Source organism: Neolamprologus multifasciatus, chromosome 20 (assembly GCF_963576455.1).
Source record: "Neolamprologus multifasciatus chromosome 20, fNeoMul1.2, whole genome shotgun sequence".
Taxonomy (NCBI): Eukaryota; Metazoa; Chordata; class Actinopteri; order Cichliformes; family Cichlidae; genus Neolamprologus; species Neolamprologus multifasciatus.
In genome coordinates this window covers 30,265,831-30,291,871 of record NC_140458.1, presented here as the reverse complement: position 1 = coordinate 30,291,871, position 26,041 = coordinate 30,265,831, and the positions used below count along the sequence as shown (strand labels likewise).

The 26,041-nt window shown below is 40.1% G+C and overlaps 2 protein-coding genes, 1 long non-coding RNA gene and 2 other non-coding genes across 7 annotated transcripts in view; 2 read left to right on the top strand and 3 right to left on the bottom strand.

The window, feature by feature from the left end:
• The window catches only part of LOC146495241 (TOX high mobility group box family member 2-like), an 85,368-nt gene extending 78,607 nt beyond the window's left edge, over nt 1-6,761 (top strand). For 2 of the 3 annotated variants that reach the window (XM_085147275.1, XM_085147277.1), the window contains 2 exons: nt 395-537; nt 1,450-6,761. In XM_085147275.1, coding sequence (XP_085003401.1) covers nt 395-537; nt 1,450-1,495 — 189 coding nt within the window. In that variant the 3' untranslated portion in view covers nt 1,496-6,761. The remainder of the gene's footprint in view (nt 1-394; nt 538-1,449) is intronic. The other variant, XM_085147276.1, reaches the window with a different exon arrangement.
• An 832-nt stretch (nt 6,762-7,593) lies between these two features.
• LOC146495239 (large neutral amino acids transporter small subunit 1-like) lies at nt 7,594-18,452 on the bottom strand. The gene is made up of 11 exons (XM_085147269.1): nt 18,042-18,452; nt 17,019-17,552; nt 16,772-16,897; nt 15,120-15,225; nt 14,989-15,033; nt 14,483-14,606; nt 14,266-14,369; nt 14,052-14,148; nt 9,388-9,537; nt 8,073-8,247; nt 7,594-7,816 (listed from the first exon to the last, which is right to left on the bottom strand). Exons 1-11 carry the CDS (start codon nt 18,103-18,105, stop codon nt 7,740-7,742), a joined length of 1,602 nt encoding a protein of 533 aa, XP_085003395.1. The 5' UTR covers nt 18,106-18,452; the 3' UTR covers nt 7,594-7,739.
• LOC146495240 (uncharacterized) lies at nt 9,905-14,045 on the bottom strand. Its single transcript, XR_014871721.1, has 2 exons — nt 12,945-14,045; nt 9,905-12,364 (listed from the first exon to the last, which is right to left on the bottom strand). It is a non-coding gene; the product is annotated as an uncharacterized LOC146495240 (long non-coding RNA).
• Nucleotides 18,453-20,946: 2,494 nt separating the features above from the next.
• Nucleotides 20,947-21,206, bottom strand: LOC146495238 (RNase MRP). Its single transcript, XR_014871740.1, has one exon.
• A 944-nt stretch (nt 21,207-22,150) lies between these two features.
• Nucleotides 22,151-22,459, top strand: LOC146495237 (Nuclear RNase P). The gene has a single exon (XR_014871741.1).
• Nucleotides 22,460-26,041: the final 3,582 nt, after the last annotated feature.

Here is a 26,041-nt window from a genome sequence, read left to right as displayed (position 1 = left end):
TTGTGATTTAATATAAAATCAACAACAGTCACTCATCGGTTACTGCTGTTTTCTAAAGAGGAAAAACTTCCAGTAAAGCCTCGCTCTCTAATAAAGAGTTCTCAATTCCTCTTTTAACGCATAAAAGACCCATTTAGTCTCAATCAAACTGTTTTCTCCTTTCCCTCTGGGTCCATAATGTTTCCATTCCAGCAGCAGGGTGTCTTGCCAAACTAAGAAGGGTGATTTCGTCAATGCAATGGGGCCAAATGTGAATGCGTAACAACTCATATAGACCAGTGGCAACATTTAGCCTTATACAGTATCATGGCTCAACAAACTCTGATGGCTGGCCATCATAAAGCTGAAGTCGGGTAACATCCTGTGCTCATCTCGCCTCTCCTGCTATCTGCAGGGTTTCTCCCATATTCAAGCTGATTACCAGAACAGTGTTGGGGGCTCACAGTCTCCCGGGGCCCCCCCCAATCCAGTGCACGGCCAGAACCCCGACTGGGATAGCGAGTACTGCAACAGGGACTGCGGACCCAACCATTGCAGGTGAGCTCTTTGCACCGCTTACAATATTATGCTGTTAGTATATTAGTTCTTTCCTTACGGGAATTACAGAGTCAGACACACACACACACAAAAAGCTCTGTCCCTCTGTGAGTGCAATCCAAGACATTTGATTGTTGAGAATACTAAGCAGCTGTCTGACAGTTACTCATTTTCCAAATGAGTTACTCTAAACCACTTCACTTTCACACTCAGAGACTCAGACAGTATTAATCATAAACTGCAATTTCCCTGCTAAAGCAAAGCATCTCCTTGAAATTGAAATGAGTAATGCAGCAGTAGAACAATGCTATTACCAAGCTTGGAAAAAAGTGTGACATCCAATTAAGTTTCCCCGTGTTTCGCTCGGCACACGTTGCCTTATTGAATCAAGATATCCGAGCAGGCACGAGAAGAATGTTTTGTCTCACACCTGAAACGCTGCGTCGCTGCTTTGAGAGGCAGCTGAGCTGGAAATCGGCATCTCCTGTATTTAGAGCTGATTCATCTGGATGTCAAACGGGATCGCGCCTAGGTCAAATCATGTTTGACAGTCTTTGAAGTAATATTGGGTGTTTGCTTAAACCTTTACTCTCAGTGTCAAGTCATTGTAGTTTGTAGTTTTGGAGGGAGCTAAGTTGTCTCCAGTATGTCAGCAGAGATAACTGGAGAACAGACTTTGTGTTTGACATTTCAAGTAACAAGTGATCTTCAAATTTTGGCTTCACGCTTATTGATGTGCGCGCTTCATCGTCAGCTTTTATGTTTGTTCTGAAGACGCTCTCTAATGCCAGTCCCTCCGTGACAAATGTTTAACAATCCTGCAGCATTTTCCCAGTGAAATATAGGATAACACCCCCGTATTCACACGTATATCCGGCCATACATTAACGCTGCTTTTCTTTCTTTCCTCAGCAGCAGCGGCATGGGAGCTCGAGACAAGCCTCTCTACCTCACTTGAAGTTGAAAGACCTCCAAATGTCAGACTCCAGGGAGCTTTCTAACATAACAACAACATCATCGATGTATCTGCTTCTACACCATTTTTTTCTCTTTCTCTCTCTCTCTCTCTTTTTTTTCCTGATGGATTTCAAAAATCCCAAAGACTGCTACAGTAACTTCACCTATTTGCCAAGCACTTAGATCGGCCAGAAGCCCGAGGCACTTCTCTTGCTTTTTTTTTTTCCTTATCAGTGAACTTTCCATTTTTTGAGGGGGCAGTGAGTTTTAAGCTCATGCCAACATACTGGAAATGAAGACCAAAAAAAAAAAAAGAAAAGAAAAAGAAAGAAAGAAAAAAAAAACATCTTCTCATTTTGTCTAGATTTTTTTTTTTTAAAGATGATTCCACTCCTCTTTGCTCCATTACGCTGTTTGCCATGGACTGCCCTTGTTTTGGGGAGTTAAAATGCTCAAAGCATACTCCAAGCGTAGGGTCTTGGGTAGAAAAGCTAATGCAGGAAAATAGAATATAGTCACCCCATCGGGGTGGATGTTCTTCGGGACAGACTGAAACACCCGAAGTGAGTGAAAGCAAAGCGACATTTAAAATGAAGGTATAGTCACAAACGCATTTGTAAATCATCCTTGCCCTCAGTAGAGGACTTCATCCTTTCCTTTATTTATCACAGCGTGATTGTAAATATCACCAAAATGGATTCCTCTTATGTGTGTATTTAGCTGCAGTCCCTTGCCTTTTTCTTTTTCTTTTTTTTCTCCAATTGTTTTTTTTTTTCTGTGCAGGCGGATTCAGTGAGGGAATACACACACTAAAACTCGTGTTGAAACTGTGTTCACCAGTCTCAAATCTCTCCAAAATAAAGAGGGAAATGCAAAGACTGCAAAATGCTCAATTTCCTCCACAGCTGGCAGAGCTCCGGTAGAGAGTGTCGCACTCTCTTCACATGGCCTCAGGACGCTGCAGAACTGTAGAGGTCAAAGATTGAAACCTCTCCTTTTAGCTCCTCCTACTTACTCGGTCAGTAAAGACCACACCCTCCTCCCCTACACCTGTGACCCCGCCCAGCCACCCCTTAGTCCCAGCACCACTTGTACAGGTGAATAACAAAAAAAAAAAAAAAAAAAGTTGCTAAATGTGAAATGTTACTAAAGGTTAAAAAAGAAAAAAAAAAAACATAACAGTGGGTTTTAAAGTTTTTGACTAGTTTTATTAGGTGTTTTAGAATTGTGTTGAACTCATCTTTATCTTTTATTTCTGTAAAGAAAAATAATTCTTTAAGATTTTCTTTTTTTTTTTTCACTGTAGCAGGATTTTGTTTCAGAGGATTGCTCGTCAGGACAGATATTTTAATTTTGTGTATAAACCTGCCAAACATACTTCTTTTAAAGTTTTAAAGCCAGTGATGAGAGAACCCATTATGTTTTTGTTAAATATCATATGGTCATTCTATTTAATTTGGTTGCAGGTTCCACATCTATTTATAAATGAAATGAAGTAAAATTTTGGCTTATTTTCATCAGGGTGCATTATTATTATTATTATTATTATTATTATTATTACTATTACTATTAATGATCAAACTACATGATTATTAGAATAATATTTTTTCAAAAACTGCTGTTGGTGCTAATGTACCAGCATTAGATTCTTTTTTCTTTTCTTTTTTGTGTCACAATTACTTCTTTTTGTTTTCTTTTGTCTGTAATAAAATGTTTAAAGTGAAAAACAAAACAAAAAAAAGGTGTGCGTCTCTGCTTATTTTTGACTGCATGGTTGTCATTAAGTCTTAACAGATTCATTAGTGTTTTTGATGAGCTCTGCCTGATCGCTGCAGCAACCTGTAAACGCAACTTTGCATTCCCCCTGCATGTGTCTGGGGTTAATTAGGAGAATTACCTTTGATGTAGCAGGAGTTGATGTAGCTGCTGTCACATGGCTCATTAGGTGAAAAGTTAAGGCTTGACAGTGTAACTTCATTTAACGTGCTTTTAACCTTTTCGCTGTTTCTATTTTTTCTTCCCCACCCCATAAAATCCAGACTAGATCAATATAAAACACCAAGCAACATTTTTTTCCTGCCCCCTGGCCATGTTTTTTTTTTTTTTGCTAAAAGGTGCCATGATGAAACTCAAGAGTTGATGCAGCAGTACACGGCCTTTCAGAGAACTACCTGAGAAGAAGAACAAAATCTGCCTTTTAGTTATGAATTTCACAGTTGGATTAAAGGTAAAATAGAAATGGAATCTATCAGCCTTTCGCATCAGCGCTTTCTCTACCCTTTCCACACCCCCTCTCTCTTTTGCCCTCTTGCTCTCTCTTTCCATCGTGGTGATGGCGCAGTGCCCCCTAGAGCCGATTCACAAAACTATAACCTCCCAGTTTGTTAGTTCCCCTAAAGCGAGTGTCTATCATAACGCCCGGGGGCCAGAATGAGCCTGTCAGAGGCTCCAATCTGATGCATTACACGGCTTTCAAAAATGTAAAGAAGAAAAATATAAAAAATGTTTACAAGCTTATAGTTTCATAAGTTTTATGGCTTTTTCTACTGATAAAGCGCTCTCCCATGACAACTCAGAGTAAACAAGTAATAGATATACAATGAAATAACAGCCTGTTTTTTCGCCAGATGCTATAGAAATGTTTGGTTTTTACGGTAGGTTTACTGTAAAAATCATGTTTAAAAAACGTCATTCTGTCAATTATTACAAATGTTCTGTTTTATAACTCTATGACAGTTTGTGCAATAAGCTAACAGTTTAGGTCCAGAGCAACAGTTATTTCACATGCAGACAAACCTGAGATGTACTGCTCAAACTGAGTTTCGTGTTCTTATATTAAAATGTCTCTGGGATTAAATGTGTAGTTAAGCTTCTTTACGCTAACAGAAAGGAGAGTTACACTGGTCTGTCCTACTTATGATCAAAATGGGTTGTACCAAAATGTAAAATGAGTTTGACATCCTTGCCCTAAACCCTCAAAATAGAAAGATACTTTAATTATAGTAAATCAGATTTCGAAAAGTGGGACGCTGATATGTTTTAACAGTGATAAAGGATATCAAAGGCTTCACTATCATTCCCTCTTTAGTTGTGCCCTTGAGTAACCCTCGCCCATGGCTCATCTTCATCTGCAGCATGTTCGTCTTGGGAAAAATACTCTGCTGAAATACAGGTAAACTAGCATTTGTTAGACTTAATTTAATAATTTGTGAACGGAAACGTAGAGATTAGTAATATTAATAATAAGGTTTTCACAGTTTTAAAGGCAGATGTTCTAAGTTTAATATGTTTTGTTGTTTTATTGCGTGGGTGATTACCGTAGTTCGGCAGTTTCCTTTCAGGGATTCGCCATCATCTTTCTATTGATAGGCCTCTATCGCCACCTGCTGGTGAAATCTAGTGTTGGCTACACAGCCCTAATGTTGATGCCAAAAGCAGATGAAAGTTTTTTTGTTTTTAGAAGCTGTAAAACGATGATCTTATGTTATAACAAAAACATATGCAATAGTCGGCTTTCTGTAATCTAAACTAATTGTATAATTTTATATACATATTTTTAAAAAAACTAATTTTACCCACACTGTCTTCAAGACAAAGAATACACTAACACCTCGACTTCACCACATCTTCTGAAAATGCTTTGAACCCTTTCCCCTCCTCCATCTTCACTTAATATATCAAAATACTCTGTATTTGTAGACGTGACTTGCGCATTCATCGGCTCCTTGCCTGTCCAATCCCCCATCACTAATATTGTGTCCAGCAGCTCTGATAAGAGCTCCATCAGCAGCCATCGGGCCGTCTCATTTCCTCTTCAGACGGATATGAAGTCCCCTGACAGCACAGCCGGTCGGCAGCGTCATTGTCTGAGAGCCAACAAACAAGACAGGACAAACAAGAAGCAATGTGCATGTGACACAGAGCTCTACCAAACATTTGATGGCTGAGATGATAACGCTATTTTGAGAAACATCCTCATTTGGACGTTAGGATGTCACGTTCAGAGAATCTTTGTTTTATCTGAAGCCGGTGCCTGAAGAGGGGCTTCGGCCGGCCTTTTGTCGACCAGCTGCTGCATTTCTACAGGAGCAAGCAATCAGATTTTAATCCTCTGACTCCTTTTGTTGGCCGTCTGCTTTACAAAAGCGCAAACAATCAAACTTTGAGCAAAATAGTTTTATTTTTTACACGTACAGTACCTACTATGGTCACTCACAGACAACAGTTACAATAGGTACTCTCGATTATAGAATCAAAAATATGAGCTTCCTTTATTCTCAATCACATTTGCGTTATTGATTTTCACATATAGTAATACTTTACACACACAAACGCACACACACCGATGCAGCACTTTGTGCATAAAATAAAATATATGAGACCGCTTATCATCGTAACTGGAATCAGTGTGTTTTTAGACACACGTGTGTGTTCAGGGCTTTAATTTAAGTAGATTCATTAAGCAAGGGGCGTGTCTTTGAGGACTGCGTTGTTCATTGGTGTGCTTTCAGTGAGCTCACCTTTAAAGATGATCGCAGTGCCAACTTTGCAAGCATTTGCATTCAGCTATTCTCTTTTTAAATCTGTATGCAATCTGCATTAATAAAGAATCCGTATTAAATACTTTAAGTGGGAGAAATATTGTTGCATGCTAATTGCAAATGTACTTACATGTTTGTATTTAAACTTCACATTATACAAATAAGATTAAAGAGGGTTCCTTTAAAAAAAGAAAAAGAAGAGCTGTTTGTGTCTCACCACGGAAAGTCTGATGTTACCAGTGAGAATGTCAAAGGTCATTTTTCTCACAGACTTTCTGTTGTTCTGGTCTGAAAGCTTCTGCTGCATTAATGTTAAAGGAATAGCAACCAGTATGAATTAGTATGTTTTTTCAGCACTTTCCCTTCACTGGAAAGGGGGCCTGTGAAACCTAGACTGCCAGCACAGTGAGTAGGCTGACAATACGTACATCTGTGGTAGATTTGTAAGGAGACTGTCTCTCCATTGTGCGCAAAAGTAAGAAACCTTTTTCCCACTCCACATGATTCCAATCCCCCTTAACATTCCTCAGAAGCTCCTCCCTTCTCAGGCCTTCACTGGATCAGGAAATACGCTGGGAAAACCTCAAACCTCTCTCCAGGTACACTTCCTACAAAAATTACAAGCAAAGCCAGCATCTCTAAAGTTGCAACATTCATTTTGGTCATACAGTGACAAAAAAAAAATAGAATATCAGCACTGGCACGGCTGGCACAGACATCAAATACGTTCAGTACAAACACTAAGGCTAACTACAAACACTACTACGATATCTGAGCATATCTACGCCGTCTCACAACAATGGCGCACAAACGGAGATGCTGGTATCGTTTTCATCAAGTATCGTCACACGCGGCGCCGATGAGGTTTAATATCAGAATGAAATGATACAAGAAACAGACCCGATTCACAGTGCAGCTCAAGCAGACATCACAGACACTCTTTCATCTCCCTTTAGCTTGTGCTTTACGACAGCGCTACAAGTTCATCTTACCAATAAATAAAAAACAATATCAAGTAAAATGTGAGAATGAATTACTATGTAACACAAACATTAGTACCATATGAGAAAATGAAGTAAGTGCTTTGTTAGACAACCTCTTCCAAATCTGACCTTAGTTAGACTCTAAGTGACGTGATTATAGCAACTATAGCAAAATCCTTTATTTTAACACAATATAAACTATAAATATAAACCCTAAACTATAATATTCTATGTCTAGTTTGGTTGTTAATGGTATTAGACATATATTATCCCACCTAAGCTATTCATTTGTACACTTCAGGAGAAAAATATACCTGTATGTCATAGGCCACTGCAGCTCCTGATTGTGTACTTGCAGTACACAAGTAATTATATGCCTGCAGCAGTCATACACTTACAGATGGCGTTCCATTAACTAACATGGAACATCAGAGCATGTTTGATCATTTAAGGAGATATGCTGAAATATTAAAATCAATTGATAATAAGGAGTGTAAAATGCCCGGTGATCTTCTTTGCAGAAAAGTTGCAGTAGTCATAAAACAAATCCTCCATTTGTCAGGCCACTCTTGCGAATATTGAATATGTTCACAGTTACCTGCCTGGTCAGATATAGTTAAAACAAAAAAAGTCCGATCACATGTGGATGAATGTAAACATTACAGGAATGTCCAGACAAAAATATTGACCCAGTCTTTCATCTCGCTCGGTTTGTCCAGCATTATTCAGCCGCCCCATGTTGCTCCTTCTCTTCAGGAACAGACATGAAGATCTTCTGACAGAACATGGTGAAGATTTCTGAGGAGAAACAACTCGTCACGTTAGCCACGTCTGTTTTCTCTTTGCTAGGCTACTACAGGTCAAATGTTGGATTTATTTTTTTATTTTTTTAAACACTGCGTCGGCCTTTTGCCTGAGTCCTCCGGACCGACTATGTAAACAAAGGAAATGTACCGGTGCCCACAGCAGAACTTGAGCAGATAATCTCACAGGAATTTCACAACAAACCACCTTTGCCTCACTCTAAAAAAAACAAAAAAAATCTCCAACTCACCCAGCATCTTCTTGACCACATGGGGTTTTTTCCACTTGTAGCCCAGTAGGTACGCTGGGACGCCTGTGAGAATAATGCCGCTGCCTAGCAGACACTCGAAGGGAGCTGCCCAAAAGGACACGACGATCATGAAGACGCAGCTCAACACAAAAGTAACGGGGATGAAGAGAGAAATCTGCAGAGAGAAAATATAAAATACATAACAGATGAAGATGTGTTTCAATTCATATTAGACGTGAGCAGATAAGATACAGTTTATAATTGTTGAGTGAAGATGTCTCACACACTGGAAAAGAAGAAAATATCATATTTGAACTTTGGAATAATGCAACTATAGCTAATGATAAGACTAATGTATAGTGATTTTGAGGACAATACTTCCCAAGTTCAGATTTTAGATCCTGTAACTTCTTCACTGATATCTGTTTTCTGACACTTTGTTTCCATTAAACAACAAGAGGAAACAAATAATTACTAAAGTTTTTATATTAAGACATTTTCAGTACCGATTACTTTACAGATCAGACAATAATGCAAAAAAATCAATCAAATCAATACAAATTCAAACTATAAGACCATTTATGTACAGTGAAATGATGCCTGACTTCATCTAAAGATCTCATTTTGAAACAATGATATGTGCTATAGTTGATACTAAATACATTTGTACTCTTACTTAAGTATTTTTCTCATATTGGCTTACCCTTTTTCCTTAAGCATCTCCAACAATTTGATCACGATGAAGAAATAATTATTGGCTAAACTGTTATGTTAAGAGCTCCATACTGTTATTAGATTCAGTTATCAGTTCTTGAGTTAGTTAACAACTTCTTGAGCTGACGGTTTGTTTTTCTTTTTTCTGGGTTGAAACTGACATTTTTTATGAATGGTTTACATATAAATAGCTCTCTCTCTCTCTCTCTCTCTCTCTTTTAATATGTTTATAGATGATTTTATAAAATAACTGAGCTGAAAGCAGTGTGGGCCAAAGAGAAGATGAAAGACTCTGGTCAGCCAAGGTAATTTTCCCATGATGAAATAGAAACAAAGGATCATGTATTCCTCCAAATACCCCTCCCTCCTGTCTTGGAAAAACAGTATGTTTCCAGTTCCACCTAATAACAAGAGTAGCGATACAATGGTGCTTTCACTAAAAAAAAATAGCAGATGCTTTATGAAACTAGAAGACATGTTGATGTTTTGCCAGACAAGGAAGGTAGGGCCAGGGTCACCTTTCAGTGAGACTCATATCCATCAAAATGGATCTTCTCTGCAACGCACACTGAGCAGCTACTTTAACCCCTAAGACGTTCACCTTAATGGGCCTTCTGAGGTCGGGTTTGGTAAAGCGCAGCCAGATCATGCCAGCGATGGCCATCCCAACACACATCCAGGTGAAGAAGCTGAAGAGATTGATGACTGAGAAGATGTCCTGGGAGATGGCATACATCATCGATAGGATACACTAATACAATGAAAAAAGGAGTAAAGATTGCATTAGTTTGCTGGAAACATTAGATTATAGATAGTAGATGGATAATAGATTATAAACACACACAAGGCTTCTGAATCCTCCTTAGTGGTTTTCTTGAATAGAGCAGTTATTTAAGGCAGGTAGGTGTCACAGTACTGGGTCTGTGACCCAGGGTTTTGTGTTTGTTGGTTAATTTGTATTCTTTGATTATTGTTATTCATTGTTCTGCTTGTGTTATATTCTTAGTTCCTAGGATTTAGGTTTCTGTTAGTTTGCCTTCCCCGTGTTCCTCGTCTAGTCACTCGTCTCCATGTTCTCTCTGTCTCCCCAGTCAGTTATGTCTCTATGTTTCAGTGTCAAGCAATGTTCCCTCTAATTTTTCATGTGTCTGAGCGAACACACAAACTCCCTGAGCGGTCCCTTGGACCACTGTGAGCAACATTAGACGTGTGCACTGTGGTCACACCAGCATCGAATCCATCCAAGTTACATGGTTTATTAAAATAATCAAATTACAGCATTTACATTTATGTTAGACTACTTTTAATTAACTGCTTTAGCCCACTTACAATGAAAATTTAAAAAAAAATCTTGTGTAGTATGTTAACACTATTGGAAGTAAAAATAACTTAAAGTCCAATTTTGAAAACACAACTTTCTATTATTTTTTTCATAAAGCTCTGACTTGTATTATGAGTATGAGTCTGTGGTCTGAGAGAGAGTCCTGTAACTCTCTGTCTGCAAAATACAGTATATAATGATCAATGTTGGGCAATTAATTATATAGTTACTTCTTCAAAAAAGTTATTGAGTTTTGCAAACAACAAAGTTTTTTTCAGCCGTTTACCTAAAAATGCAGCCAACGCGTTTTTTAAACAAACATTTCAAACTATTTACAGAACAATCAGCTGTTCTGCATCAAATTTGCCACACAAATTATTTGTGCCACTCCAAAAATTATTTCTGTCCACTATGAGATAAAGGAGAACAACAAAAGCCTGATACCTCCAGGCCTGACAACAGGAGATGTATCACTCCTGTAACACCTGTAACATTCAGCAGTCGCCTCATTGTTCTGACACACACAACAAATCTATTGACTACACTACACACTAACTACACAAGATTTGCGCTAAACGTCGCAAATCTCTCACATCTCAAAACACTCCTAAAACTACCCCCCTTCCTAATCAACTGTTGCCATATCATTTTTTTGATTGGTTGACATGGTACATTTTTCGACCAATAGGAAAGGGTGGGGTTTTTTTGGTTTTGGCTTTTCTCACAGTGTGAGTGCTTTCGAGCGTTTTCCTTATAAAACGCCGTTTTTACCGTTTCTTCGGGCAGTAAATATAAACAACGACAGTATTCAGGAAGGAAACCAAACATTGCATATTTTTATCATAACTCTGGTTTTACGTGGCCTATCAACACAATTTAAAAAAGTCCACACTTTTCCGTCAATTGTTCCGTCTGTCCTGCTCACATCTCCAATGGTTGTACACGTTGTTATTAACGTGGCTTCACTCCACATCAGCCGCTTTGCTAGCTAAAACACCATTGTCGGTACATAAGGAGGCTGTCATAGCCTGTCAACGACGTTGATTAGCTGCATATATACGAATGTGAATCGCATCATTGGCTGGACTATGGGATAAGGTGGCATCGTTCTAATCCCATACGGGAGTAGCCAGTCACTCACTGACTAACACTGTAAAACAGAATTGTTAAAGTTTTCATTTTAATTTCAATTCAGGTTAGATTTTTTTTTTTGTGCGCAACACAGATTTTCTGTGCGCAGAGACCGTGCCACCAGTGCGCAATTGCGCACGCGCGCAGTTTAGAGGGAACATTGGTGTCAAGTCTACATCTTTGTGAATGTCTCTTGTTTCCTGTTTTATTTTGATTTGATTTTAAAGCTTTTCTTCCCCTTTATCTCGTCATGTTTGATTAGTCCCAGCTGTGCTCTCCATGGTGTATTTTAGCCCTGTGTTTTCCTTTGCCCTTTGTCGCGGTGTAGACCCTCACTGCTGTGTGTTTCTCTCATGGCTCTGTCTAAATCTCTAGTTCTCAGTTCTTGGTCTGTTTTCTTTTGGTCTAGTTTAAGTTCTAGTTTCCCAGTGTTTTTCAGTTCTTAGTTCTCATGTTCAGGGTTTTGGTTTGTTTTTTGAAAGTTTATTTAATGGAGGTTTTTCCAATAATAAAGCTGCCACTTTCAGTTAACTTCCCATGGGTAGTCTAAGGAGCTTGGAAAGAAAAGCGTCTGGACTTCTTTGAGTTTTCACACGCTTTCACACCTTGGCTCATGTGATTAGGTAGAGGATCATCAGGGAGTCCTTTGTCCCTCTTTGGGGGAAAACTCCCACTGGGTTTATATCTGGGACATTGACCCTTAGAACTGAAGAAGCTTCTTGGATGAGAGGTGAAACGTCTTCAAGCAACTCAAAGAAGTCCAGATGCTTTTCTTTCCAAGCTCCTTAGACTACGATGACCTGGATGACTGAGAACCTTCACAAACATATTTCCATGGGTAGTTTGTGTGCTTTTTTGCTACTGTTCACCACCACAGCGAATTTTAAACCAAACAATCAACATGTGATTGATGCAGACCTTAATTTGAGAGGACTGCATTAACTCTTTAAGAACTGGAGCCATTTTTAGACATAGTTCCGATTTCAAAGGCTCAAAATGAACAGAACAAGTTAATATCACTTTTAATGTAAGGGTTGATTTTAGTCAGTGTGTTAGTCACCCGAAGTTTAGAACACGTGGACATCACCAGACGTTGTGCTTTCTCCACTGAGATTGTCTACCAGTGCTTCTGTCAGGATCTGACGGCGCCCTGACCGGTCGACCTGCCAGTGTGTGTATATTTGTGTGCGTGTGTATGTGTGTCTCTCCTATCGCCCTGTCTTCCCCTCCGGCTCCGCTGTGATGTGTTAGGAGGTAACCTAGCAACAGGCTACCTCCGACCCGGAAGTGCTGTCGCCCGGAGCTGCCGCACCTGCAGTCAATCCACCAGCTGCTGCCAATCAACTACCATCTTCAGCAGGGCTACTTAATGGTGTGGCTGAGCGACAGACAGCGCTGGAGTATTGCACTAAGCCTGGTAGTGTTTTCGAGTCGCTAACGTTATTGAAGTACTGTCTGATCTTCGTACTCATTTTGCTGTCGTGTGTGTGTTCACCCAGGGATTGACGGAGGATTTACGGACACAAAGGAAGCACTTGGAGGAGAGACGGGCACTCACTACCACGCACAGGCTTACACGGAAGGAGGGACGCACTATCACCATTGTTGCACATTTGAACTGTTATCACCTTGCTGCACTGTAAATAAATGCACTGTCATTATTTCTGAGCCCCGCGCCTGAGTCCACTCTTTATCAACCGTGACACCTTCATTGCTGCATTCAGGTTTTTATTTAATAATGAAAAAACACGCTTTGTTGGGTTGACATTAGGTGACTGACTTGGCATTTGAAGTATATCCAATTTCTTTGCCTTGAGAAACTCTTGACTTGGTTTTACAGTTTTTGGGTCATTATCCACTTGTACCATGAAGCGCTGTCTGATCAGTTTTGCAGCTTTGGCTGAATCTAAACAGAAAGTGTAGCCCTGAACACTTCACAATTCACTCTGCTATTTCTATCAGCACTCACATCATTAATAAACACCAGTGACTTAGTTCTCCTAGCAGCAATACATGCCAATAGCATAACAGTGCCTCCACCTCCATGTTTGACAGATGATGTGGTATTCTTCGCATCATGAGCTGTTTCTCTTTTTCTCCATACTTTTCTCTTCCTTTCACTCTGGTAGAAGCTTATCTTGGTTTCATTTGCCCCCCCCCCCCCATTTTTTTTCTCAGAACTGTGCAGTCTCTTTTAGATGTTTTCTGGTAATAATCTAATCGGACCTCCCTGTTCTTGAGTGTAACCAGTGGTTTGCACCTTTTTCTAGACTCGGTCAGATGTTGTGAAGTTGTTTTGATATTTAAAATGACAATAAAGAGCTAAATAAGAGCTCTAAAATAAAAATGCACCACTTGGAATCAACCACAGATACTAGATCTGCTTAGTTTGTCATGAAGTAACATTCAAACCGCCTCTGAAAATGAGGCACTGTGTATAAAAACTGTTGTAAAGTCTAATTAGCTGAATCAAAGCTGCAAGTCTGCACTTCAATCACATCTTGACTGTTTGATTTAAAATCTACTGTGGTGGTGCACAGAGGCAAGATCATAAAAAATGCACAAAAATCCAACAAATTATGGACTTAACTGTAACTCTTCACTGAAATAATTTTCTCTAACAAAAATAACTCTACAAATGCTTCACAAATGTTTTGTATCGTCAAAACAGATTTATATACACTTGCGTATAATACCTCAAAAATGGGGACACTTGGCAGATTTTAGCAATGATCATACATGATTTAACATACTAACCTAATCTTATTGGTAGCCAGCTGGTAAAATGTCACTGAACGTATCAGGTTTCTTACTGTGAATATGAGGGATGGCACTGGTGTGAACAGGTCTGTGTGGACCAACCCCAGAGCAGCAGGGAGTTGACCCTCTCGAGCTCCAGCATAGAACAAACTAGAAGAGAAAATTCTTAAATCGTTATTTATTCAAAAAATACAAAGACTTTAAACTATTAATACTAAATGTATAAAATGCTGTCTTATGTTTCATTGTACACATGCAAACACACACCGCGCTGAAGTAAAGAGTGATCCATTGACTGCACCAAAGCAGGACAGTCCCACAAAGACGGGAATGAGCCAGGACATCACACCAAGATGGTACTCCCCAAAACTCTGCAGAACAGAAAGAAAAAGCAGATGAGGAGAATTTGTGACCGCAAACAACCAATATGCATGTCCCAGTTCAGGATGAAACACATCATATTAAAGAAAAGCAGTACACTCACCACAGCAACAGCCTCTGACTCAATCATGACTTGAGGAGGGATGGTGGTGAAGTAGGCCAGGTTGGTTAGAACATATACCACCGTGACTATAGGCATGGATATGATGATGGACAGGGGCAGGTTCCTATGGGGTGAAAGGTCAAAGGTCATTTGAGGAAAAAAACAACAGCGTGTAACACTGTATGTTCTGGTAATATCAGACTGTGTTATGAGATGTGACTGAATTCATGCAGGGTATGCAGTGAGGAACATGACTGCATAATTTTACTGGATTTTATAAATCATTATTATCACATGCTTTTATTTTTTTGTAAAATGTAATATTTTAGTTCATATTTAGTTCATAGTTTAGATTATGTCAGTATCGCTTGGATACTTTATCTCTGTGGATTTATCTGATGATAGACAAGCTCAGTCATGGATGAGAGCAACCATGCTCTTGGCAGATATTTACAAGACAGTCTGTGCCATCATCACCAAAACAACCGTCATTACATTTAAGTCACCTCTCTGGGTTGATCATCTCCTCCGTTACATAATTCAGGTAATTCCTGGGGGGGTGAATAGCAAAGAGGTCATAAATCTTTCAAGCAAAAACAAACAGAAGCTATAAATAATTCAATTTTATGACCCTCACCAGCCTCCAAAAGCAAAGAGACCGCTGTACAGAGCCAGGACAATATTCCCAACTCCCAGTTTGCTCCCTTCAAACGCCTTTTCTGGAGTCAGATATGGCACATCACCTGCTCACATACAGAAAGAAGAAGAAAACAGCTGAAAGGGAAGCAATTCTCCCACTGCCAGGTGTAGCGCCTGGAGGAGTTATATGCTTAGACATTGAATAGATTCTTTTTGTGCTGCCGACACATTTTGTCTCTTGTACCAAGCCGGCCTGTTGATGCCTGCCCTTTGACATGCTTGTCAATGTACCATGGTAATAACAGAAGCGAAACACAATGTTGTGTCAGGACAATTCACTATTTATTTACAATAAACAAAGGAGCATCTCCTCTGGGGTACAGAAACACGATCAGTTGACATTTAAATATGAGAAGAATAATTTTCTCATAAGTAAACTTCAATCCATTTACACAATACACTGCAGTCAATGAATCCAGTGTGTGTGTGCGTGTGTGTATGTGTGTGTGTGTCTGTGTGTGTGTTTGGGTGGGTGTATGTGAGTGAGACAAAGAGAGAGAGAGCCTGGCGTTTTGGTGTCTCTCTCTCCCTCTACCTGTCGCTTTCAGATGGTAATGACCCTCCTTATTATTTTCCAACTCTGTTCTCTTGCCGGTCTGCTGAAAAAGTGTGACAACAGCCGGCAAGCTTCACTGCCTAGTTTCCATGGTAACAGAGTATGGCGCACAAAGGTGGTAGGCGTGGCCTTGTGTAAGGAGGGGAGCAGCAGATGCAGCGTGGAGCAAGTGTGCCACGCTGTCTTCCCGCGCTCTTGTATTGTGAATGGCACAGCTCGGGCGGATTAACGTGCGCTGCTTTTACAGTCTTAGACGGCACACGTGAATCCACACGCTTAGGGCTATCATATAGAAAAATGTTACTACAATACCATTATTTCAGGCAGTAAATTACTGTCTGTATAGTCACCTTATTTTCTGTACATTTTCATTTCATTGCAGTCTCATTTGTACGATCAAAACCATCCTGGCACGTTCTGATGCCCATGTTCATGTCTGCTCAGACTCAATCACACGGCTCTAGACAGACAAGCTCTGTGTTCAGACTCAGTAAGTGTGCTAACAAGCTGAAAGCAAAGCAGTCTGCTTCGTTAGGCTCATTAGCGCTCGTTAACAACTTGTTTACCATTGGAGATAAAAGAAGTAAACCTCACATTGATGTCGTGTGAAGACGAGAATCATAACAATTGATTCAACTATACAGTTTGCAAAAAGCCACATAATGCAATGGCATTTACTTTACAGGCATGCTGTTAGTTCCATAATTACTCCAACTACAAATATTGAAAACAAGGGAGCTGTGTTTCCAACACAATGAAGGGAAGCTGCATGCTTACGAGCAGATCTGAAATGACAGGTTCAAAGTGAGGGCACTTTTTTAGGATTTTTTACTGACTATTAAAGTCGATTAAATATTGTTGAGGATTTAGATTTTATTACACTCACAAAACCTGTTTTTCCAGCTTTGACCTAAAGCTTATTTTACATCTCTGTTAAAAATTAATAAGTCTTGTGATGAAGGTATAAGATTTGTTCTCAACAGCATGCAGTCATGCAGCTGACTTGGTTTGTTCTGGGGTATTTTGCCACTCACCTGTGGAAATCTGAATGAAGCCAAAGAGGATGATGATGATCAAGGCTATCAATTTGGAAGCGGTGAACAAGTCCTGGACCTTGGTTGCTGCTTTCACACTGATACAGTTTACAAATGTCAGGGAGGCTACAAGCAGCGGAGAGACACAAAACACACTACAATCAAGAATCTGGTGAATGACCAGCTGCAATGAAGTGTCTAAAATGTGTATTTGACCTAAGAAAGCCCACCAACATCATGTACTCACTAAGACACAGGCAGGCAATGAGCTTGGCTGCGCTGTCGGGCACGACGCAGTTGGGGTAGAGAGGTTTCAGAAGGTAGGTCGCAAACACCAGTGACACCACATACTGCGACGACGGCCGGATGATGAGCATCTCCACCCACAGCTTCAGAAAGGCAGCCAGTTCGCCATATATCTCAAGGATGTAAGTGTAGTCTCCTCCTGACTTGACAATAGTTGTACCCAGCTCTGCGTAGCACAGAGCACCCATGGTGGATATCACTCCACAGGCGGACCAAACGATCAGAGAGAGCCCAGCGGAGCCGGTCTCTTTGACAACACCTGTGGGAGTGACGAAAATGCCCGAGCCGATGATGGTGCCGATAATCATTCCGACACCGTTAAAGAGGGTGATGCTGCGTTTGAGTTCAATCTTCTCCCCCTTGCCTGGCAGGCTGTTGGTGGAACCTGTGGCAGCAGGCGGAGAACCCACGGGGTCAGATGGAGATGCTGGCTGCTCCACAATGAGACCATCTTGCTCAGGCTCTGCTCCAGTCGCTGGTGGTGAAAGGACAGCAGAAGGGGAGACAGTCAAATTACAGAGTCTGGCTCATTTTCAGACAAATGAAATAAATTTACAAGCTTTCTCGCTGAGTTGTTTTAGGCGCTGGTTACTTTGAAAAACTATGATTAATAAAAACAAACAAAAACTTGTGTTACTAAAGGAAGAATTCATATAATTTTTTAAAAATAGACATTTTTGTAAATCAGCACCTATGAGATTTTCATTCTGAACCTGCCGTCCTTATTAAACTCTTTCTATCCGTGTAAACACACACTGCATCTGATAGTTGTGTTTTCATACCCACGTTCCTAATATGTGCCATTTGTCCACACCTGTCACCTGCTACCATGAAAGCATCTCCTCAGCATCAACTCTACAATTCTACTCTTGCATCAGGCAATGTTGCATCAGAGCGCATGGTGGAATAATGCAGCGCTGCACCATGTGGCAGTTAGAGGAGCGTGAGCATGCACTGTACCTACCCCCCATCTTCTCCTTAGCGACGCTCTCTCGGCTGCCTCTCAATTTCAACTCCGGCTCAGCCATCTTCCCTCTCAGTCTGAGACCCCTTGTCTTGTCTGCTTCCTCCTGCAGCCCTTTTTCTTCCTTTCTTTATGTCCTCTTCCTCTTTCTGTTGATTTACACTCTGTCTGTCTCTCTCTCCCGCACACACACACACGCGCGCAGGTCTCTCTACTTCCTGATTCGTCCTCTCTCACTCACATGTGCCCACACTGCTTCCGTCATTCAGACTAGAATTCATCTGTGCCTGATCCTCTCTGTCTCTCTCGGTCCCTCTCTCCCTCCCATCCTATATCAAGCACACAGCAGGGAGGAGCTGAACCTTTGTGATGCTGCTGCTGCGTGAGCCTACGCCCATTCCAGGGAATGATGGGATACCTAAGAGGGGGAAGTAGGTTGTGAGAAGGCACCATTTGGAAGCAATACCATGTGACGCTGTAATCTTTTTGTGTACTGCCTAATCCTGCAGTATACAGTATGCCTATGTGTGTCACTGGGTGCTTTCATGTCAGAGGCGATTAGAATAAATGCTGTAGAGCTGGTTTCCCGCCCTACTGGGGACCAAATGGAAAAAAACAAACTGTCTTTATTCTGCCTGAAAGGTGAGATCACAGAGAAAATGGAGCTCCCTTGGCCATTTTGAGTGCAGACAGTGTATAACAACAATGACGAAGCTCGTTTATGTTCCTGTATTCTTTTGTGGGTTACAAGGTGTTTAAACTGGACCATACCCACCAAAAATTACAATATCATAATTACTCATAAATGCTAGACCAGGAGTGACTTTTACAATCAATTGGGGAAAGGATTTGGCCTGAAGTTATTGGTGCTTGTAGGGAATGCATGTTTTATCAGAAAGAAGAAGAAATTGGGATTCTAAAGTACATGTAAATAAAATTTAAGTGCAATGATTTGCATAATATTTAAACTCCATATTTAATTGGGAAGCTGTTATTTTGAATTGTTATATCAAAAAATACGCTTATGTTCAAAGTCATTGTAAGGCATATTTAAAATAATGTTTGTTAACATAAGCATCCCCCTTGCATTCATTTTTTTGGCAATAATTCACAAAAAAGTTCTCTATAGTCAGTTATTGCCTAAATACCCCCCTGAAATGAATATTTAGTGGACCTTTGGCTGCCATCCTTGTTTTGACCTTATGTGGAGTGGTTTCACTCAGACTCCATTCTTCTTCGCAACACTGCTCAAACTCCATCAGACTGAACAGAGATCTGCTGTGAACAACACATTTAAAGTTCAGTGACAAGTTCTCCGGCCTGAGGTCTGGCCTCAGACAAAAAGCTCTATGTTAGTTAAATCAGAGCGAACAACCTTCTTCTAGTTAACCTTGGAGCCTCCTGCATGCCTGTGGATAGACTCCAAGAGACAGAGATGTTTGCAGTGTGCTTGTATCTTCAGTGAATGAACCCTCGAGTATAAATGGCTTTAACAAGAGTGAATATTTATGTAGTTGTTTAATAGTTTGAATTAATCCACATTACTTTGTAGAAGTAAAAAAAATTATTTTAATATCAGAGACTTGTTTGTTTTTTAAAGCTTTAAAATTGACCATGAATCCAATTATAAAAGCAATAAAAGACTAAAAAAATCTGAGGGGATGAATACTCTCTATATGCAATTGAATATCACCAAAAAAATTTGAAGAATCCAGAGAAATATATCTATGCAGGGGGCAAAGCTGAAAATCTAATACTGAATTGCTTGTCATATAATTCACATACACAAACTTAAAACTCTACTTTGATAAAAATACATCTGATATCTGAGATATCGGAGACCAAGCTCGTTTAAGATGGACATGAGTTTGGTAAAAAAAAAAAAAAATTCAGGGGGGCTGACGAGGAAAGTGTGAAAAATATTTTTTGGGAAAATCACAAACTATCAAAAGAGGGAGCACCTGGCTGATATCAGCATCTGCACAGAAGTCTGCATCTGTTGTTGAATGGGAGCATTAGTTCACATTGCATGAGTAACGAACCAAATAACATATACAGATTTTAGGGCATCAGTGCCTTTTTCAGAGAAGGCCTTGCTTAATTCACCAGCATTTCTGCTTAAATATGGGAGTATTTCTCACAAGCTTTTCTTTTTCTAAAGTAGGTTGTAAATATCAAATCCTGCAACCTAAAGCCCCCCCCCCTCCCCCCCAATACCTATATGCACAAAGTACCCCATACAATAAAACGTTTTACAACTATGTCTGATTATATGGAAATAAATCAGACTCTCAGATTGATTTGCCTAATATATGGCTGGATTTATTGTATGAGCCCTGTGCTCGGCGCTAATGAGTTGCATGTCCAATATTTCACCACAAGGTGGAGCCCTAAACACAATTCAAAACCTGAGATATATTTTTCTTCTTCTGAAGAAACTCACGGTGCTTAAACAGGATTTGTCTGTTTTTTAAAAGCTCAGGGAAACTTCCTGAGGAACTTACAGGAACATCTTAACAATGTGTTTGATCAAATAAATAAATATGGCCAACACTACAAAATAAATAAATCAGAGAAATCCTTACACCTTAGACCTGGCATATTTGTTGTTAAAATAAATCACTTCAGACTACTTTAATCTATAAAAAATTATATTGTTTTATAAGCTCTTCTTTAATTTTAAATGGTAGAAATGGTAGAAATGCTAAACAGGGGGGAATGTCTAAATGAACAGTAATTAGGAACCTTACCGTAAGGAAAGTGCAGCCTTACCATTTTTCATTCATTTTTATAAGGACCTATTATTATATTGACTGCACCTGTTGCTCCAAACCGCAAAAGTAAGTGAAGTAAAAGTGGGTCCATATATTCACAGACATGCTTGGACGAAGTGAACTATAAAAGAAGCATTCGGAGAATGAGCCCCGTTCTGTTAAGGCGTTACTAGCAGCTCTCTTGCATAACTATCAACGCTGACAAATTCGACCTGCGATCACCGAGCTCAGTTCAGCAGAACATCTCAGCTCATTAGTGGTGGAGCGCAGATCGATGCTGGTTTCAAGCCAGGGCACTTTCTGCCACGTGTCCGGGGACTTTCCCCTGGGCGATGAGAGGAGAAACCAGGTTCCCTGTATGTAGCCCAGAGTGCAAGCCTTCTGAATGCCCGGATGTCATCAGCAGGAAGCGGCGCATAAATAGAGGGGCAGGCGGCACATGTTCAACATCGCGGTGTCTAAAAAATATGAACAGCTGTATCAGTGTTAACAACTATTTTACAAAATGAGAGTGAATATGTCTCAGCTGTTCTGTCCCAGAAAGAGCGTCTCCTCTTGTTTGTAAGGTGCTCAAGTTGAACGGATCAAAGCCGCGGGGCATCATGGGAAATGTTAAAGGCGCAGTAATGGGCAGATATTAGCGGGGGAGAGGGGGTGTTTTTTATATGCCAACGCTGTACCCACGTCTAGTGTATCACTTTTAAATAATTCAGTAAACGCAGTAATGTCCCCGGGGGGCTGGGGGGACACTAACATCCCTTTTAGCTTTTCAAAAAATGCCATTATAATTGCTGTAAATTATTCAAAACACCACATCTAAGACAATAAACTCCACACAAACGCCGTGTGTTACGCACACATGCATAAATTCAGAGCTGACTTGATTTACTAATTTGTATTATGATAATTTAAGAAGAAATAATTTGCATTTTTATCCCTTGTTATTTTTCCCGTTTTCAGTGTTATTATCATTTATATTGGCGCACTGACAATGTCTTTGTAAACAGCAGTGCGTTGTTTATAAAGGTATTTTAATGAGGCCAGGTCTAATATAGGTCTCATTATGCTGTCTCTGAAGAAGCCATTTGATTCGTCTGCGGTGGTCTCTTTCCCAGCATGCCTTGTTTCCCAGTATGCCTCAGAACCATTTTTCCCATCGTTTCAATGGACAGGTCATTTCAGATGCAAAATTAGCGAATATAATTTATTCTTCGATAAAGCAACACTTTATGTCATACACGGTTTTTATTTAGGGATGAGTCCTTGCACCGTAACAAAGCCTACCGTCAGATTCGTCCCTATATAAATAACTTCCAGTGTTGCTTACGTCTTCCGGTGGGAGGAAGCTCATTGTAGAGGTCACGTGCAGAGTGCTCGTCACTCCTCCAGTTACCTCGGGGAAGGTCTGAGACAAGAGCCAATAGCTGCTCTTGCAGGGCATCACCTGATTCGGGTGAGCGAGTGAACAGAAATAGTGGTGCCGACGCGAGCACGTCTCACAGGAGAAGCCAGGTGGAGCAGTTTATCAGCTCCTCCGGTGGATGTGGTGCTCGCTGGCTTGGAATCACTCGCGGCTGGCGAATGAGTGCGATGTATGAGGTGGAGTACAGCTCCAGAACCCAATTCAGACTACTCTCCTTCCACCTTTTCTTCTCAACTCTTCTTTTATTAAGTTTCAAAGCTCTGAAACCCAAATAAGCCCCAGAGAGTAAGCATCCTGCGTGGCAAACGCGTGTAAACGTGCTTTAAACTATTATCCAATCCAAAGTTAGGGTCATTGCCCGCACGAAAACAGCATGAAGCCCATCATATGTTTATGGCTGATAGATTTGCATTTGGTGTAGCTTGTCCAATAAATCCATTTTAGCAACTTTATTATAATATTACATTTACAGTATTTTCCCACTAAAAATATAAAGACAACTGAAATGTAAATGCCTCAGCAATATATTAAAAAACTAAAATTTAAAGTGACTTGTCAGTAACATTTATAAACACAGTGTGAACTTGTTTATCATTTTAGGAATATCCAGTGGATACAAACTAAACCGTTTGAGCAATATTAATTGCTTGTGTTCCTGCTGTTGTAAGAACATCAGAAGGTCTTAAGGGGCCAAACAGCTGTGAAAAATAATCATTATAATTCTTCCTTGTACTCTACAGTTCAGCCAAGTAGGTAATGCTTCATTAAGGCATTTAAAAACACACAGGCTGGAAGAAAATATCACGCCTTATCTATAGCATGACTAACAATTCCATTAAAATCTCCTGGATTTATCTAAGACAAGTGATGTAATGTTACAAGCAGTGAAAATTATCATTACCATATTTCAGTAGACTGGAGTCCTGTCCATTGTGTACTCGCTTTTCCTGCTATCATAGGCTACACTCCCCACAACACTGATAGAGGAAGTGATTAAGAAAACGGTGGCGAATGAGCCTAAAGAGTGTCTTTTAACTTAACACGATGTAAAAAAAACAAAACAAAAAAGAAAACCCATCAATCACAGAGCAAAAACATTTTGACTGTATGTGAAGAAGTCTGCAGAGCAGGACTTTTAATTTGTAGCTTAATTTGTAAGCTGTATTTCAGAGTTGCATTGATGCAACTGCATGCATGCAGCTGCATCAATATTTTCCCCAAAATCTTGCAGATCATTAAGTTGTTTGTTGGGAAATTTGTGTTGTTTTTTTCCTTGGAGCTCTCTCGTTGATGCCATTTTTGTCCAGTCTTTTTCTTATTGTTGAATCATGAACTCTGATCTTAACTGAAGCGAGGCCCGCAGTTCTTCCATTGTTCTGGGTTCTTTTGTGGGCTCCTGAATGAGTTGTTGACACGCTCTTGGAGTCATTTTGGTAGGACGGTCACTCCGGGGAAGGGTCCCCATTGTTCCAAGTTTCCTCCATTTGTTGATAACGGCTCTCGCTGTGGTTCACTGGAGTCCCAAAGCCTTTAAAATGGCTTTGTAACCTTTTCCAGACCGGCAGATCCATTTTTTTGTTTCTTATCTGTTTTTCAGTTTCATGAGCTCATTTCTCAGACATGTTCTGTCTTGGGGATTTCTTGTTTGACCAGGTCACTCAGCTTGCCCCCCCCCCCCCCCCCCAAAAAAAAAAAAAAAATGCCAGTTAATTCATGATATAACAAGATTTTACTTTTTCACACAGGGCAGGCAGGTTTGGATAGCTTTCAACCCTTAATGAATGAAATCCTCATTTAGAAACTGCATACTGTATTTACCTGGGTTATCTTTCTCTAATATAAAATTAATTTTGATGAAGCATGTAAGTGTGACAAATATGCAAAAATCAAAGAAAACTCATCTCTTTAATATCCTCCTGTCTCTCTTACAGTTTGCTTTGTGTGATGCTCTACAAATCTGAGTCTATCATCTCCTTTTTATGTTGTTTTCCATGTTTTTCTTGGATTGCTTTCATTTATTTTTGTCTTTTCTATTTTTACAGCCCTTCATTGTTACTTTGATCCTTCTGGCTTTCTTCTCACTTACAGCTATCTCCTATGTGTAATCTTATTTCACAGGCTCACTCTAGTCTGAATTATGCTTTTTTAATCATTACATCTTTTTTCTCTCGCGTGCTTTCTTGTGCATTTTCCTCTAAGTATCCTTTTGTTGTCCTCCAAGCATCCTGCCTACACTCCATCCTACACATCCTATACTGCAGATACCTCTTTTTATTGTTGCTACTATATAAATTAGGAGAAGCAGTAATAGCTTCATGGTGAATGCACTTTTAAATGACCCAAAGTGAAGCAGAACATCAGAACAATTGGGTCTTAAAAAAGTTTGCCCCAAAGTTAAAAACAAAGTCACATGCAGTATAATGTAGATGTATGAATCTACATTATGTATGTTGCAGTTAGAGCACAGTTGTTATTTTTGGCATTTCTGTACGGACCTCATTCAAAACAGGAAAAAGACAGCACCGTAAAATAGAGATGTCCACAAACATTTGGATATTTCCTCTATCTCATAATGTTTCATTCGAAAGCTTTCATGTCCTGTTTCTTTACTCATTTATTTTCCTCCTGTCTTCATCACTAATTTTTCCCATATTTCATGGTGCAAATTAAACATCCCTCTCACACTTCAGAGCACAACCACCTCCAGCTGCCATCACCCGCTGGCTTTCCTCTCTGTTTCACATTTCTCTTCATGATGCTTTTCATGAGCCCTCCTCCACCAAAAGCACTCACATTTTCCTCCGATAACCCCGCTCAGCCTCTGGAAGATAATGATGTTCCAAATTGGATTTACTTTGCTGCCTCCTTTCTTCTTCTCTTCAGTGCTGTACTGTGTTTTTACCATTTTTTTTCTCCCAGTTTTTCATATAATATGTCTGTGAGCAAGTGGGCTTTTCACTGCGGTGCTCTGGGCTCTCGCTTCCTCTTGAACTGCTCCATTACTGTGAGGGTGCTCTTGTATATTTTGTCTAGGCAAACTGTCCAGCTTGTGACTCAGTATATAATTAACACAATGTGATGCTGCCTCTATTTCCACCCCAAAAGATACAATCACAAATATGCGAAGGTCATTTTTCAGTGATGTGAAGCTTTGTTAGACAGATGCAATTATATGCTTCCAGGATTGTCTCCACTGGCATCTCTGTGGTTGCAAAGCCCTTTAGCAACCCAATATACACATACACGCAGTGAAGATGAATGATTATGATGTATAAAATGAAATAGCTCTGACTTAAACCTAATCACGTTGTGTTTTGCAGCTCCACAGCACTGAAAAGAGAAAAAAAAAATCCAAAAAGCTACATGGCTTTTGTGTTTATGAGCCGCTATCCTCCTCCGTCTTTGTTTGTGTCATCTGCTTCTAATGTAAATGTGTGACCAATGAAAGTAGGCAGTAGAGCCCATCTGATAAGACAGATCAAACGCCTTCTAATTTCAGAAATATATCATCTGCCCTGGGCTGTCAGTAATCCCTCCTTGATCAGCCGTCACTAAGCAGGCCTGGAAACAGCAACATGATATGTAACTGTATCCATTTCTGTATTCTCTCCTTCCTTCTGCTATGCTACAGCTTAGCAGACGTCTGCCCACTGGTCTGTGAGCATATGCGTGTCGAAAATGAAGGACTCAGAGATCAGGGTTTCTACTTGACTTTGCTTTCTTTCAGCCTCAACGCTTCTTGACAGTTGACCCTGATTTTCCTCTGCCAGTCTGTCCCAGTCTCTTCACGTACTCCGCCTTGT

Bases quoted from the DNA above. Each gene is read 5' to 3' on its own strand.
- LOC146495239 (XM_085147269.1), bottom strand. From the start codon at position 18,105: ATGGCTGAGCCGGAGTTGAAATTGAGAGGCAGCCGAGAGAGCGTCGCT. The intron at 9,538-14,051 runs GTAAGAAACCTG...TCATTGTATTAG, and splicing joins TGCCATCCCTCATATTCACA to TGTATCCTATCGATGATGTA. The intron at 7,817-8,072 runs GTGAGTTGGAGA...GTTTCTCCTCAG, and splicing joins TGTGGTCAAGAAGATGCTGG to AAATCTTCACCATGTTCTGT.